General features: G+C 37.8%; 1 protein-coding gene and 1 long non-coding RNA gene across 10 annotated transcripts in view; one reads left to right on the forward strand and one right to left on the reverse strand.

Annotated features, from left to right (window-relative positions):
- Positions 1-17,173, reverse strand: part of TTC23 (tetratricopeptide repeat domain 23) — a 106,248-nt gene that overhangs the window by 78,140 nt on the left and 10,935 nt on the right. For all 9 annotated transcript variants that reach the window (XR_006704454.1, XR_006704455.1, XR_006704457.1 and 6 more), the window contains exon 2: positions 3,517-3,716. Coding sequence is in view for 5 of the 9 variants with exons in the window: in XM_045448759.1 (XP_045304715.1) it covers positions 3,517-3,716 (200 nt within the window). In the remaining 4 variants the exon portion in view is untranslated. The remainder of the gene's footprint in view (positions 1-3,516; positions 3,717-17,173) is intronic.
- Positions 60-3,672, forward strand: LOC123582554. Its single transcript, XR_006704459.1, has 2 exons — positions 60-636; positions 3,557-3,672. It is a non-coding gene; the product is annotated as an uncharacterized LOC123582554 (long non-coding RNA).

Below are 17,173 nucleotides of genomic sequence, written 5' to 3' on the forward strand. Positions count from 1 at the left end.
CTGAATCTTCCCACAAGATACTTATTAATTACAAAGGGAAGAATAGTAATTCCATAGAGAAGAAGCCTGCCAGACAGCACCTGGACCAAGTGATCAAAGTTAGCATCACGGTAAGGAGACAAGAGGACACCATATGCGTCCTGCTGTGATACACTAAAAAAGACCCCTAGGTCTTGTCTGTGGAATTCTGGCCCAGAATGGACAACCTGTATCTAATCATGAGGACACACATGAAAAAAGCAAATTGAGAGATACTGTACAAAATAATTGGAGTGTACTTGTGAAGGACTGATATTTGTGTCCCTCCAAATTCATATGTTGAGGCTCTAACCCCCAATGTGGCATTTAGAGACAGGCCTCTAAGGAAGTAATTGAAGTTAAATGAGGTCATAAAGGTGGGGCCCTGATCCAACAGGATTACTGTCCTTATAAGAAGCGTCACCTGTCTCTCCCCCTTCTTTACCACTGCCCCCCAACACAAAGAGGCCATGTGAGCACACAGCAAGAAGGCAGCCATCTACAGCCCAAGGGGAGAGCTCTCACCAGACACAGACCCTGCTGGAAACTTGCTGTTAAACTTCCTTCAGTCACCCAGTCTGTGGTGTTGTATTGTGGCAGCCAGAGCAGACTAACACAGTAAGTTTTTCAAAAATACCAAGATCATGAAAGACAAAGGCAGGCCAAGGAATCGTTCTAGTAGATTAAAGAAGGCTAAAGAGACTTCACAACTATATTCTATGTGAATTAATAGAGCAGAGCATGGATCTGTCTGATTTTTTTTCTGCCAAAGACGCTATTGAGATAATTCAAGAAATATGGATAAGGTTAGCAGATTAGATAATAATATTACACGAATATTAGTTTCTTAATTTTATTTTATTTAATATGAAATTTATTGTCAAATTGGTTTCTATTCAACACCCAGTGCTCCTCCAGTTTCTTGATTTTAATCATGATCCTGTGGGTATGTAGGAGTATCCTCTAAGATAGTTAGGGGTAAATCTATAATATCTGTAATTTACTCTGAGATAATTGAGAAAAATAATGACACACACACACAGAAATAAAGCAAATGTTAGCAACTGGTGAGTCTTGTAACTTTTCTGTAAGTCTGACAGTATTTTAAAGTAAAAAAATGCCAACAAAAGGTTATTTTAAAAAGCAAATTACATCATGTTAATACTTTCCAGAAAACACTTTTAAGGGCTTGCACGGCACTTAGCTGGAGACCTGCAAGGTCCTAAGTGAACTGCCTGCCTCTCCAACTGCATTTCACGTCAGTCTGTAGCTTCCTTTCTCACTTCAAACATGTCTCGCTTGTGCCCACCTCATAGATTTTACATATGCTGCTTCCTCTCCTTAGAACTCTTTTCCCTTAACTCCTCCAAGCTGGCTCCTTCACTTCCTAAGGTCTCAGCTCTTACGTCACCTGTTCATAGACAGGCCCACTCTTTCCTCAATAGCACTTGACATAGTCTCTGGCTTGCTAGTGTATTTGCAATGCGGACTGCCCCTCAGCTCCATGAGGCCATGCAACCTGCCTGCGTTGTTCACCACGGTATCCAGGGGCGCCTCAACTGAACTGCAGAACACAGAAAATAATTTAGTGCCATCCTAGACCCACAGAAGAGAAGCTAATTCTTTACACACATTGAATGCCTTAGGGCATTAAGGCTTAATTCTCTTGCAGGACTCTGGTTGAGAAAGGCTGCCAGCCCAGTGCCTACCTAGCACACAGCCTGGCACACAGTGCATACTGATCTGTTGCATAATGAATAAGTACACATTCAAGACCAAATTCATGCCTCCTCTCCATAATCCTGCTCGTCCGCCTGTATTCATTTAATGGCAAAGGGTCTGGCAAACCTCTAGTCACCCAAGTTGGCTGAGACCTAAGTCATGAATTGTATACATCCACTCTGATTCACTCTTGCCTCTACAACCCCTACATCCCCTCAGTCACCAGGTCTTCCTGATTCACATTTCCAAATTCCTGCCAGAAGATCTTAGCATCTTTACTGACCCTGCTACATGTAGTTCAGGCTCTTCTAATTCCTTGCTGGTATTATTACAAATATCTTCTGAACTGGGCCTCCTCCTCCAATTTTGCTCCCTTCTCACCCTTCCTCCACTCAGCTATGTGAGTGATCATTCCAGACGCTCAAATCTGCTTGTGACACTCCTACTTATCATCCTAGGAGAGTTTCTAATACCTTTAGGAGGAAATCTGAACTCCTTCTCTGGGTATTGAACACCCTCTGGGCCCCAGCTCCTTCCATAATCCAACCTCATTTCCTGCACTATGTCACTAAAGCCTGAATCCTATGGAAGCAACTTAAGTGTCCATGGATGGGTGAATAAATAAAGAAAATATGATACATATATATAATGGAATATTATTCAACTGTAAAAAGTAAGGGAATTCTGCCATTTGTGACAACATGGATAGACTCGAGGCATTATGCTAAGGAAATAAATCAGAGAAAAACAAACACTGTATGATCTTACTTATATGTGGAATCTTAAAAAACAACAACGAAAAGCTTCATAGATATAGAGAACAGACAGGTGGTTGCTACGGGGTTGGGAGGTGTGTAAAAAGGGTGAAGGCAGTCAAAAAGTACAAACTTTTAGTTATAAAATAAATAAGTCTTGGGGATGTAACATACAACATTATGACTATAGCTAATAATACTATACTATACAGAATAATACTATACTATATCTGCTACCCCTGCCCAGAACACTATCGTCTTCGCTCTTACCTGGCCCATTCCTAAGCACTGTTATCAGTGCAGGCCAAGTCACTCCCATCCCAAGAAGCATGCCTTAACTGATCTCCTTTCACCACCTCCGTGCCCACTGCCTCCCCCTTCCTCTACGTTTTGCATCTATTTCACCCAAACTTGAGTCCATCACAGAACTTATCACACTGACTACCATTGTCTGTCCCCCTGCCTATCATCCCAATCAAACCATGAGTCCCTCCAAGGCAAAGGCTAGCTTTCCCATCCGTGCCCCCAACACCTGCACAGCACCTGGCATATATTAGGTATACAATAGATATCTGTGAAATAAATGGATGGACAAACAGGGCCCAACACCTAAGTGGTGGGAGAAAAATGCATATGGAATAAGCAAGTGAATGAGTAAAACTTTCAGAAAACAAGATCAAGAGGAGAAGCTTTGTCTGCTTTGTTATATTCCCGTGCCTAGACCTGGCACTAGGGGGAGCTCAATAAATGTTTATTCACTGATGGAAAAAGATGGCAGTAGATCAAACCTACAACCCAGTGGTCTAGTACACACTTGCCAGAGGTCAGGACAGACTTGTTTGTTCATTTGTGCATTCATTCAGCAAATACAATGTTGACTGTACCAAGTGATGTGCTTGGAGCCCCGAGGGGCTACACCCACTCATCCCCTATATACTCTCTTGTACCAAAGAGGGTAGAAATATAGCCTAGATGCTCAGTCATTATCAGAGCACAGGTGTAGAAAATGAAGGATCCTTACTTCGTGACTGCTAGAATAAGACTTCGCTTTCTCTTCACAGAGGTGGAGTTTCTCTCGAGGAGGCTGGAATAGTGCTGTCTGAGGCAGCTTGTTTTGGATCTTCTTTCTAGGTGTAATGCTGACAGCAGCAACAATTTCATCCAGGTGATCGGATATGTGGGTTTCCTTTGATTCTTGCATATTTTTATATACATTGTCCTCTAATTTTTAAATAAGAAAACAAAGGTGTTAAATGATAATTATAGTTATCTTTATAAATACACATTTTCCCCAGAAATTGATGCTAGGTCTAAGAAAATTTCAACACTTTACCCATGACTTCTTTGAAATTAGTAGCATTTCATCCAAAACGATCTCAATAGCTACTACTAACTTCTCTGTAAAACTTTCAGGCTGATTTCCACACTTTAAGCTAAATCAAACATTCCTCATTCATTTATATATATGTATATAAATAATATAGATACATACATATATGTATATGTATAGATACATACATATGTATCTATACATGCACGTATGTATAGATACATACACATATACATACATGTATGTATCTATACATACGTGCGTGTATATACATACGTGCATGTATATAGACATATGTGCACATATATATACATATGTGCATGTATATATATACATACATGTATGTATATATATTGAACCCAACTGTGGTTCAAAGAAGAAATCATAAAAGAAATTTGAAAGTAGCTTTAACTGAATGAATATAAACACAACATATATATTATATATATAAGTATAGACAAAGGAAATCAGCCAAGCCCAAACAACTCAGAACGCAGATTAGATCACCTGAACACCAGCTGACCTTGAAGGAGGAAAAAAATGATTTATTAAACTTTCACTTCTGGCCAAAATGGAGTTATAGGGATCAGATTTATTCTCTTGCCTGAAATAACCAGCCAACCAACAAACACACAAAAACAAAAAACAAACAAAAAAACCCACACAGACCAAAAAAAAGCTATGGAATAATCATTTCCAAGAGACAGGATATCAGATCTGATCAATGGGAAAAAGAAACAAAGTGAGGCCCATGATTGCCCCAGCTTATTGCTTTGGGAAAGTTTCCAGGACATGCAGGGAGCAGAAACCCAGAAGTAACCTGGTGGACTCCCAGTTGAGGAAATAGAGCTGAGGATCTGGGGAGAACAAGGGAGCTTGAGTTCAAAGGAGAGATTACCGGAGAGGATAGAGATGCACAGAGAGAGGATCCTGGAGATTAACAGAGGGATCCTTACAAATATGGGGAGAGAATAATGATCAGCATGTGTATAAGAAAAATACTTGAATCTGGAGAAAGAATCCTCTAGAAATATTGAAAGGAACAGGGTCTGGCATTCACACGGGGCTGGCAGTGCCTGTTCCCACCAACCAACCTGGAAAACTCCTAATTCATGATGCATTGGGTAAAGCACTCAGAAGAGTTTTGCTTCAGTAAAACCCCTAGACTGAGCACTGCTTAGACCCACCTAATAAAGCATAAAAATAAGATATAAAAGGATCAATCTGTTTCTGAGTAACTTAATTGTACCAGAAGAGAAAACTAAAGGATGTATAGGAACACAAAAACAGGTAGCATGCAACAAGGTAAAATTCACAAAGTCTGACACCCAATTAAAGATTACTAGGTATGTGAAGGGTCAGGAAAACATGGGCCATAATGAGAAGAATAATCAATCAAAACCCAGAACTGACACAGATGTTAAGTTAGTAGAGAAGAACAGTTTTTATAATTGTATTTTATATGTTTAAACAGTTAAGTAGAGACAGGGAAGATACATATATAAAAAAAATTGAACTTCTAGATGTGAAAATTATATGTGAAATGAAAAATACACTACATGGGATTAATGACAGATTAGATATTACAGATGAAAAGATGACTGAACTTGTACACATAGGAATAGAAACCATCTAAAAAAATTGACTCCTTATAGGAAAGCAGATTGTAGCAGGGACAGAAAGAATATTTGAAGAAATAACAGCCCTAAATTTCCCAAATTTGTGAAACACTAAAAAGCTAGAGATCTAAGAATTCAACGAACACTAAACACAAGAAACAGAGAAAACTACACCAACACACACCAAAATCAAGGTAAAGTGAAAAATCTTAGATGTAGGAAAAAACCATATTAGTATGAAAAAAATAAAGATACGAATGACAGATTTCTTGGAGGAAAAAAAGACACATGAGAAGAAAGTGAAACAACATACTTAAAGTATGTAAAGAAAAAAGTTGTCAAGGTAGAATTCTGCACCAGTGAAAATATCTTTCAAAACCAAAAACTGAAAGAATTAATCATCAGCAGATTTGCACTCCAACGTTCTCCAAGAATTACTAAAGGAAGTCTTTCAGAGGGAAGGAAAATGATAGCAAATGGAAATCTAGATCTACACAAAGGAATAAATGACAATGGGAATGATGTTTACAGGGGCAAATATGATAAGACTATTTTCATATTATTTAAATCTCTTTTAAATAAAGAAAATATTTAAACCAACTTTTTAAACAAAAAAATAATAATGTTCTGTGGGGCTTATAACATATGTATAAGTGAAATGTATGACAACAGAAGCATAAAGGCTAGGAAGGAAGGAATGAAATTGTGAAGTTCTTATACTATATTTGGAGTGGTATAATATTAACTGAAGGTAGACTAAGTCAAAGGTGTATAGTATAAACCCTAAGACACCATTAAAATAACAAAATAGAGAATTATAGGTAATAAGCCAACAAAGGAGATAAAAAGACACATAAAAACAATCCAGTAGAAATGATAAAAAGGAGGGGAAAGGAACAAAGAAAAAATGGGACCAATAGAAAATAGATAGCAAGATGACAGACTTAAATCTAACCCAACTGTATGTTGCTGACAAGAAATTCACCTCAACTAGAGAAAGACAATTAGACTGAAGATAAAATTATGGGGGGGCCTGAGTGGCTCAGCCGGCTAAGAGTCCGTCTTCGACTCGGGTCATGATCTCATGGTTCGTGGGTTTGAACCCTGTGTCAGGCTCTGACAGCTCAGAGACTGGAGCCTGCTTTGGGTTCTGTGTCTCCCTCTCTCTCTGCCCCTCCCCCACCATGCTTTGTCCTTCTCTCTCTCAAAAATAAATAAACATTAAAAAAAAGACAAAATTATGGAACATAATATACTAAAATTAGACAAAAACAAACTTGATTGTCTACATTAATATTAAAGTAAATTGTACAGCAAAGAATATTATCATAAAGAAGGTCATTTCATAATTATAGAAGGCCAATTAGTCAAGAGGATATAATTATTCCAAGAGTTTGTACACTTAATAACAGTTTCAAAATATGGGACCCCAAACTGATGGAAATGCAAGGAGAAATAGACAAATTCTCAATTATAGTCTGAGATTTCAGTACCTTGCTCTTAATAGTTGATATACCACGAGGCAGAAAATCAGTTAAGGATACATAAGACTTGAACTACGTCATCAACTAACTTGGTTTGACATTTACTAGAACACTATACTTAAGAAGAGCAGAAGACACATTCTTTTCAAGTGCACATGGACACTAAGATTCTATTCTGGGTCGTAAAACAAGTTTCAATAAGTTTATAAGGATTCAAGACATAGAAAATATATTCTATGACCACAACAGGATTAAATCTTAAATCAATAATACAAAGATATCTGGAAAATGTTCAAATATTTGGAAATTAAATAACACACTTCTAAAAAAACCCCAACCATGGTTCAAAGAAGGAATCAAAGAAGAAATTTGAAAGTAGCTTTAACTCAAAGAATATAAACACAACATACAAGAATTTGAGAATGCCACTAAAGCAGTCCTTGTCGGGGCGCCTGGGTGGCGCAGTTGGTTAAGCGTCCGACTTCAGCCAGGTCACGATCTCGCGGTCCGTGAGTTCGAGCCCCGCGTTGGGCTCTGGGCTGATGGCTCGGAGCCTGGAGCCTGTTTCCGATTCTGTGTCTCCCTCTCTCTCTGCCCCTCCCCCATTCATGCTCTGTCTCTCTCTGTCCCAAAAATAAATAAACGTTGAAAAAAAAAAATTAAAAAAAAAAAAAAGCAGTCCTTGTGGAGAATTTATAATATTAAATGCCTATATAAGAAAAGTAGAACGTTCTCAAGGTCATAATCTTAGCTTTCACCTTCAGCGACTTGAAAAAAAGAGCAAATTAAACTCAAGGTAAACAGGAGAAAAGAATTAATAAAATAATAAAGCTAACCTCACATCAATGAAATAAACATAGAAAAACAATAGGAAAAAAATCTATGAAAACAAAATTTGGTTCTTTGAGACCAATCACATTGATAAATCTCTATCCTGACTAATTATGAAAAAAGGAAAGACACAAATCACCAATATCAGGAATGAGAGAGATGACATCACTACAGATTCTACAAGTATTAGTTTTTTAAAAAATAGTTGTTTATTAGGGGTGCCTGGGTGGCTCAGTTGGTTAAGCGTCCGACTTCAGCTCAGGTCATGATCTCGCAGTTTGTGAGTTCGAGCCCCACATGGGGCTCTGTGCTAATAAGCCTGGAGCCTGCTTCAGATTCTATGTCTCCCTTTCTCTGTCCCCCCTCCCCCTCGCGCTCGCTCTCTCTCTCTCTCTCTCTGTCTCAAAAATAAACATTAAAAAAATATTTGTTTATTTTTGAGAGAGAGAGAGAGACAGAGCATGAGTGAGGGAGGGGCAGAGACAGAGGGAGACACAGAATCCAAAGCAGGTTCCAGGCTCTGAGTTGTTAGCAGAGAGCCTGGCCTGGGGCTCAAACTCATGGACTGTGAGATCATGATTCGAGCTGAAGTTAGATGCTTAACCGACTGAGCCACCCAGAGGTCCCAACAAATATAAACTTACTATGGGAATATTATGAACATCTTATGCCAATACATTTGACAACTTAGATGAACAGACAAATTCCTCTAAAGACACAAAATACTAAAGCTCACGCAGGAAGATATAGTTTGAATAGCCCTATATCTATTAATGAAACTGAATTTGTTTTTTTTTTTTTTTCAACGTTTATTTATTTTGGGGACAGAGAGAGACAGAGCATGAACGGGGGAGGGGCAGAGAGAGAGGGAGACACAGAATCGGAAACAGGCTCCAGGCTCTGGGCCATCAGCCCAGAGCCCGACGCGGGGCTCGAACTCACGGACCGCGAGATCGTGACCTGGCTGAAGTCGGATGCTTAACCGACTGCGCCACCCAGGCGCCCCTGAATTTGTTTTTTAAAAACCTTCCAAAGACAAAAACCAAAAAAAAACCCCAAACAACTCCAGACCCAAATGACTTCATTAGTGAATTATATCAAATATTTAAGGAAGATATAATAGCAATTTCATGCAACTTTTTCAAGAAAATTGAAAAAAGAGAATATTTCCTAACTCATTCTAGGAGACCCTGATGCCAAAACAAGACAAATACAAGACAAGAAAACTGCAGATCAATATCCATCCCTCAGGAACATAGATGCAAAAATTCAAATTTTAGCAAATTAAACCTAGTAATATGTAAAAGAGAAAATACATCATGACCAAGTACAGTATATCTCAGGAATACAAAATTGGTTTAACACTCACAAAACAGCCAGTGTAATTCATAATACTAATAACCTAAAAGAAGAAAAACTGCACGACCATCTTGATCAACACCCAAAAAGAACTTGACAAAAATCTAATATATAATTTTCTAATAAAAAAAAACCTTAGCAGAGTAGGAATAGAATTGTACTTTCTCAATCTGATATAGGGCATCTGTGAGAAACCTACAGTTAACTTGGAGTTATTGGTGAAGGACTGAATGCTCTCTCCCTAAGATCAGACACAAAACAAGGGGATTCACTCTCAACATTTCTATTTAACATTGTCCTGGAGGTTTCAGTCAGTGCAATCAATTAAGAAAAAGAAATAAATGTCAACCAAATCAGAAAGGAAGAAGTAAAACTGCCTTTAGCCACAGATGGTATATCTCTATTATCATCTATGTAGATCTGATGGAACACGCAGGAAAAATCTCCTAGAATAAGTAAATTTAACAAGGTTGTAGGACACAAGAACACTATACCAAAATTACATTTCCATATATTAACAACGGATAATCAAATTGAAGTGAAAATAATACTATGTACAACAGCATCAAAAATGTGAAATAGGAATATATCTGCCAAAAAATGAATGTGACTTACATAATTAAAACTACAAAGGAGCTGAGAGAAAGGAGACATAAACATGTACCAGGTGCATGGGTTCTAAGACTCAATACTGTTAAATTGTCGTTTCTCCCACATTGATGTATATATTTAAAGCCTTCCCAATCATGGTTTTTGTTGTTTGTTTTTGTTTGTTGTTTTTTTGTTTTTGTAGAAATTGACAATCTGTTTCTAAAATTCATATGAAAATGTAAAGGACCTGGAGTACCCAAAATGACTTTGTAAAAGAAGAACAAAGTTAGAGGCCAAATGTGACTTTTCATCAAGATCTGTTGTAAAGCTAGGTATTTAGCAAGGCAGTTTGGTATTGTTGTCAAGATAGACAAATAGGTCAATGGAACAGAATGGAGAGTCCAGAAATGAACCCCACTATATAACAATTTACCATTGACAAAATTGCACAGGCAATTCATCTGTTCAACAGACAGTGCTAGAATGACTGGATATTCACATGTGAAAATAAAAATGAAACAAAAATCTTTGATGCATGCCTTACACCATACACAAGAATGAACTCAAAATGGAACACAGATCTCTATATAAGAACCTTTGTGACCTTGGATTAGGCAAATTTCCTAAATATGACACAAAAGAATCATAAAAAAGACTTGATCAAAATTAAAAATTTTCTGTTCTTCAAATGAAACTGTGAAGAGAATGAAAAGACAAGCCACAGGCTGGGAGAAAGTATTTATAAAATACGTATCTAATAAAAGACTTGTACCTGGAATGTGTAAAGGACTCTCAAAACTTAACTATAAGAAAACAAATAGCTCATTATGAAAATGGGCAAAATATTTTAAAAGACACATCATCAAAGAAGCTCTATCAATGACAAATAGGCACATGAAAAGATGCTCAACATCATTAGTCATTAGGGAAATACAGTTAAATTCACAATGAGATGTCATTTGCAACAATCAGAACGACTAAAATTAAAAAGATTACTAAGCATTGTTGAGGAGGTGAAACAGGAACTCTCACACACTGTTGGTAGGAATGTAAAATGCTGCAATCACTTTGGAAAACAATCTGGCAGTTTCTTAATAAGCTAAATATACACCTAGCACATGATTCATTTAAGTCCTAGATATTAACATAAGAGAAAAGAAACCATACATTCACATAAGGACTTATGCACAAATGTTCATAGAAGTTTTATTTTTTATTTTTTAAATGTTTATTTAAAAAATTTTTTTTAATGTTTATTTTTGAGAGGGAGAGAAAGCACGTGCGTGCATGCATGCAAGCAGGGGAGGAGCAGAGAGAGAGGGAGATATAGAATCTGAAGCAGGCTCCAGGCACAGAGTTGTCAACACGGAGCCTGATATGGGGCTCGAACCCACAAACTATGAGATCATGACCTGAGCCGAAGTTGGACGCTTAACTGACTGAGCCGCCCAGGCACCCCTATTTATTTATTTTTGAGAGAGAGATAGAAAGTGTGAGTGGGGAAAGAGCAGAGAGAGAGGGATACAGAATTCCAAACAGACTGTGCTGTCAGCACAGAGCTGGAGGTGGGGCTCAAACTCACAAACCCTGAGATCATAACCTGAACTGAAATCAAGAGTCGGAGGCTTACCTGACTAAGCCACCCAGGTTCCCCAAGAGTTTTATTTTTAATAGCCAAAACCAAGAAACAACTCAAATGCCCTTCAATTGGTAAATGGATAAACAAACTGTGGTATAGCTATATAATGAAATAATACTCAGCAATAAAAAGGAACAGATATGCTACCACATGAATTGGTGCAGTTATGTTGAGTGAAAGAAGCCAGGAAGAAGAGAGTACAAACAATATGCCTCCCTTTATATAAAATTCTAGGAAATGCAAACCAATGTAGAATGATCAAAAGCAGATCAGCAGTTGTCTTGAATTGGAGATGCAGGGAAGAGGGGGATGTACAGATTACAAAGAGACATGAAGAAACTTTTGGGGGTGATAATTATGTTATTGCTTTGATTGTGGTGGTAGTTTCATGGGTATATACATAACCCAGAATTTATCAGATTTTACACTTATTTTATTTTAAATTTATTTATTTAAATTCAAGTTAGTTAACATAACAATGCAGTATTGGTTTCAGGAGTGGAACCCAGTGATTCATACAACATCCAGTGCTCATCCCAACAAGTGCCCTCCTTAATGCCCATTACCCATTTAGCCCATCTCCCGCCCTCCACAACCCTCAGGTGTTCTCTGTATTTAAGAGTCTCTTATGGTTTGCCTCCCTCTCTGTTTTTATCTTATTTTTCCTTCCCTTCCCCTAAGTTCATCTGTTATGTTTCTTAAATTCCAGATATGAGATTATGTACTTTTATATGTCAATTAATAAAGCCATTTAATATATATCTACATATCAGATATATAGATATCTAGATACCAGCCTTCCAGAGATCCTTCCCCATACACCACTCTCCCCATGTAGATCCTTCACATTCCAATTCTATTATTTACTACAGGTAAGTTATTTCAAGTTTCACCCTATTGTAATCATTCATCAAATATTTATTGAATTCCTACTATAAGCAATGCATTACATAGTAAAGAAGAACTCTGAGAAACATAAAATCTAGAAGGAAAAAAGATCAGGTACACAACTACCATGATTCTGGGTGGTACAAATGCTGGAAGAGGGGGAAGTGGTAAGACTTCAGAATGGGAACCATTACTGTTGTGGTAAATCAGCTTGCTTGGTTGAGAAGATTTCAAGAACAAGAAGAGAACAAGCCCAAGTAGAGTGAATAATTAGCAAAGGCTCAGAAGTGCAAAGTAAAATGGGTATACAGCTAACCAGTATAGCTAACCGGTATGCATTGGGGGTGGGGGATATCGGTATAGGACAGCATTTTTTAAACCAATCTCCCTTGTACACCAGAAGCACAAGACATTAATGCACAATCTAGAAGAGAGGGTTATTGACAAAGATGATCAAGTAAATTGGTAAACACAAATATTGATTGCACAAAAGAAGGGTTCTCCAATAAACATGAACAAGTTTCATTACCTCAAGTCTTCTCAAAGGCTTTAATGTAGTATAATTCCTTGAGAATATACCACAGAGGGATATAGTACACAACACTTCCCCTAACTTTTTGGACCATGAAATCCTCTTTTCTGGAACATTCATTAAATCTTATGCAACTGGTACTTTCTGAGCACTGTTTGGGAAGCCAGGAGGCAAAGGAAAACGGAAAGGCTGGACCCAGGTTTAGAAGACATCGATTGCACGCCAAGAGTTTGATTGACCTTATTCGACAAATAGTGATGAGCCCCTGAAGGTTTTATAAAGAAAGAAAAATCAAAGTGCTAAGGCTGATCTGTTAATTAGTGGGCAAATATAATGGAAACCACAGCAGGCAAAGTGGCCACTGATTTTCAAACTTTAATCTTCTACCATCTTTTTAAAAATGTTTGTTTGTTTGTTTGTTTGTTTGTTTAGAGAGAAAGAGAGAGAGCGCAGGGGAGGGGCAGAGAGAGAGAGAGAGAGAGAGAGAATCCCAAGCAGGCTCAGTGCTGTCATCTTGGAGCCTGACACAGGGCTCAATCTCATGAACCATGAGATGAAATCGAGAGTTGGATGCTCAACTAACTGAACCACCCAGGTGCCCCAGTCTGCTACTATCTTAATGACTGTTAGCATGTCTGCATTCTGCCTACAATATTAACTTTTTCTTTAGGACTACAACTTTTTAAAACCTAAATACTTCAGCTTCACTCCAATAAATAATCAGTGACATTATGGGTGTGATGTCATATTTTCCCATAAACTATACATTAAAATAAAAACATAAGTATTAATATTTTAAAAGTTGGTCTGTGTTCCACCAAACATCACATTAGGCATCACCAATTGCAAACACTGCATACCTTAGGAAATTCTAGATTTGAGCAATGTTTTACCACCATTTTTAGCCATGACCCACCATCTAAGATTTCATCAGGTTTTACTTGCTATAATTTATATTCTGATAAAATAGGCACTTTCCCTAAAAATAAAGTTAGAATATTCTCTATGCTTCTTAAAACTTCCCTCTAGAAATTCTGGTACCTCTTCAATAAGTGGGTGTGGCCCTTTATCGCTGGTTGAACGAATCAGAGTACTGTACAGAATGAATTCAGGTGCACAGTAGCAGTGAGAAGGGAAGTGAAGGGAAGGATAAGAAGAATTACAGAAAGAAATAATTATTGCAACTTGAGAACTGCTTGGATGTAAAAATTAAAGAAGGGAGACAGTCAAGACTGACTCTGACATTTTCATCCAGGAACTCGAGATAGGCATTGGCATACTATGGCATGGTTCACATACTATCCACTGCTTTTGTAAGTAAAGCTTTATTGGAACACAGCATTGTTAATTCATTTACATATGGTCTTTGTAGTACAAAAGCAGAGATAAGTAGTTGTAACAGAAACCTTATTGCTCTCAAAGCCTAAATAAAGTATTTACTATCTGGTCCTTTACAGAGAAAATTTATTGACACCTAAAAGTAGTGATGCCACGGACAGAAGTAATGAGATAAAGGGGAATGGTCATTTTGATAAGACAATCAGTTTGGTCTCAGACAGATTGAATTTGAGACCGTGGGAGAAAATTTATAAGAATGTCCAACTTATGGCAAGGATGCGGAGAAAGGGGAACCCTCTTGCACTGTTGGTGGGAATGAAAACTGGTACAGCCACTCTCAAGAACAGGATGGAGGTTCCTCAAAAAACTAAAAATAGAACTACCCTATGATCCAGCAATTGTATTATTAGGTATTTACCCAAAGGATACAAAATAGATTTAAAGGGGTATATACACCACAATGTTTATATCAGCATTATCAACAATAATCAAACTATGGAGAGAGCTCAAATTCCATTGACTGATGGATAAAGAAGATGTGGCATATATATATATATATATATATATATATATACACAATGGAATATTACTCAGCCATCAACAAGAATGAAATCTTGCCATCTCCAGCAATGTGGATGGAGCTAGAATGTATTATGCTAAGAGAAATAAGTCAATTAGAGAAAGACAAATAACATATGATTTCATTCATATGTGGAATTTAAGAAACAAAACATAAACATATGATGGTGGGTGGGAGATGGGTTAGATGGATGATGGGTACTAAGGGGGGCATTGGTTATGATGAGCACTGGGTGTTGTATGTAAGTGATGAATCATTGAATTCTCCTCCTGAAACCAATACTGCACTGTATGTTAACTAAATTCAAATAAAAATTTAAACAAAGAATGTCCAACTTAGAATAGAAATATATTGGACCACCTAGGTGACTCAGTCAGTAGAGTGTTGTGACTTTTCATCTCAGGGTCTTGAGTTCAAGCTCCATGTTGGGAGCTTACTTTAAAAAAATTAAAAAAATAAAAAGTAAATAAAAAAGAAGTTAGAAATATATCACTAGTTCTTGAGTGACATCTTTTTTTTTTATTTTTTATTTTTTTATTTTTTTTTTAAATTTTTTTTTTTTCAACGTTTATTTATTTTGGGGACAGAGAGAGACAGACCATGAACGGGGGAGGGGCAGAGAGAGAGGGAGACACAGAATCGGAAACAGGCTCCAGGCTCTGAGCCATCAGCCCAGAGCCCGACGCGGGGCTCGAACTCACGGACCGCGAGATCGTGACCTGGCTGAAGTCGGACGCTTAACCGACTGCGCCACCCAGGCGCCCCGAGTGACATCTTTTTAAAGATGATATTTTTTCCTTTTTAAAAAAGTTGGTAACTTATTCCATGCCTACATCCAAATAGGATTTGAGATGGCTAGAGATAAGTGTTGAAGGAGTTAAGACTGGACATAGCTACCAGGGTAAAGTGTGGCCACTACTTGATAATCCAAACTAGAGCTTTACTTTCTCACCAAGAGAAAAAAAAAAAAAAGTAGGAACTTTTCTTTCCTTCATGAAGCAATATAGAACGAAAATATGAGGGAAGAAACTAGCTGAAGGCCAGTCTGTGAGAAAGCTATGTGAGAACGCTACAGAGGCCCGTCAATCCCAGCAAAAGTCACTCCTGGGCAGACCTTCAAAATGTGAAAGGCTAATCCTTTGGCTCAACACCTACGCATTGCCTAAAAGAGACTCTACAGAGACGGCTGTACAGAAACTCCGTGCTATCCCTGATTGCAAGATGGTAGCTGACTTTTTTTCTGATAACCTCTTTACTTAAGCTTTCTCATCTGTTCACCCCATTGGCTGATGATCCAATCACTTCAATAAGTGTTACAGTTTACAAAAAGAGCAGGAGATTGGGATCGGGAATCTGAGACCCAAGAGTCTGTGCTGGCCCAACTACTCATGTGATTTGGGCACTACCAATAATTGATATTCACATAACACTTTATGTGATATTCACATAACACTTTGATGTAAGGTATGGAGGCAGATATGACTAACCCTATTTTATAAATGAGGACAGTGAAGCTGAAAGAAGCTAAATTACTCGTCCAATGTCTCACAGGCAGAATCAGGACCCTGGTCTTCTGATAATTTGGTCTGACTTTCATCGACCAGTCAGTCTTTAGCAGTGGGAAGCAAATGCTCTTGCTTTGGAAACCTAAGACTGCATTTTAAAAAGTAAAAGGAGCGTCTGGTGGCTCAGTTAAGTGCCTTAACTTTGGCTCAGGTCATGATTTCACGGTTCATGAGTTCTAGCCCTGTATCAGGCTCTGTGCTGACAGCTCAGAGCCTGGGGCCTGTTTCGGATTCTGTGTCTCCCTCTCTCTCTGCCCCTCCCCTGCTTGCACTGTCTCTCAAAAATGAATAAACATTAAAAAAATTAAAAAGTAGTATGTTTTTATAACCTGGAAATGTAACATCTTCAACAGATTTAACCACATTTTCTTTTCTATTTAGAAGAGGCAAAGATGAAGTTTTAGAAACTATGTAAGTAATATGCTCCGTAATATTTGCTATTCCAGGCCTTGAACCTAATGGTAAACTTTGACATTGGGTTGATTTTTCTTTTTTTCTTTTTTGGCTTGACTGTAAAACATGGTTTGTCTAATGCTGCCTCTTAATATTAAATCCTTAAAACAGAGATTATCCGGGCACTCCCAGGCTGGAGCTAACTTGCACATACTTTTCTTCTTTTTGGCCAGATAGTTAAAAAACAATTAAGCCAGTATTTTAAAATTAGAAGTTTCACATAGATGTAAAGATCTAGTTTTCTGGATTTCTGGCTTCCTATGAAAACTCAGAACACCTATCACCACTGGGCTGACGTCGTCACAGGCAACTATCAGCAAGGAACGAACAGCAGAAGTCCTGGAGGTAAGGTGCCAGGTGCCATCACTCCCTATTGCTCCTGGACATGGAGGCAACAAAGCAGTTTCCATTTGTCATCACTCCTATGTTGCTTCTTATTGTAAAAGAATAAGTCTCTGTAACCATACCT

Source organism: Leopardus geoffroyi, chromosome B3, assembly GCF_018350155.1.
Source record: "Leopardus geoffroyi isolate Oge1 chromosome B3, O.geoffroyi_Oge1_pat1.0, whole genome shotgun sequence".
Classification (NCBI taxonomy): Eukaryota; Metazoa; Chordata; class Mammalia; order Carnivora; family Felidae; genus Leopardus; species Leopardus geoffroyi.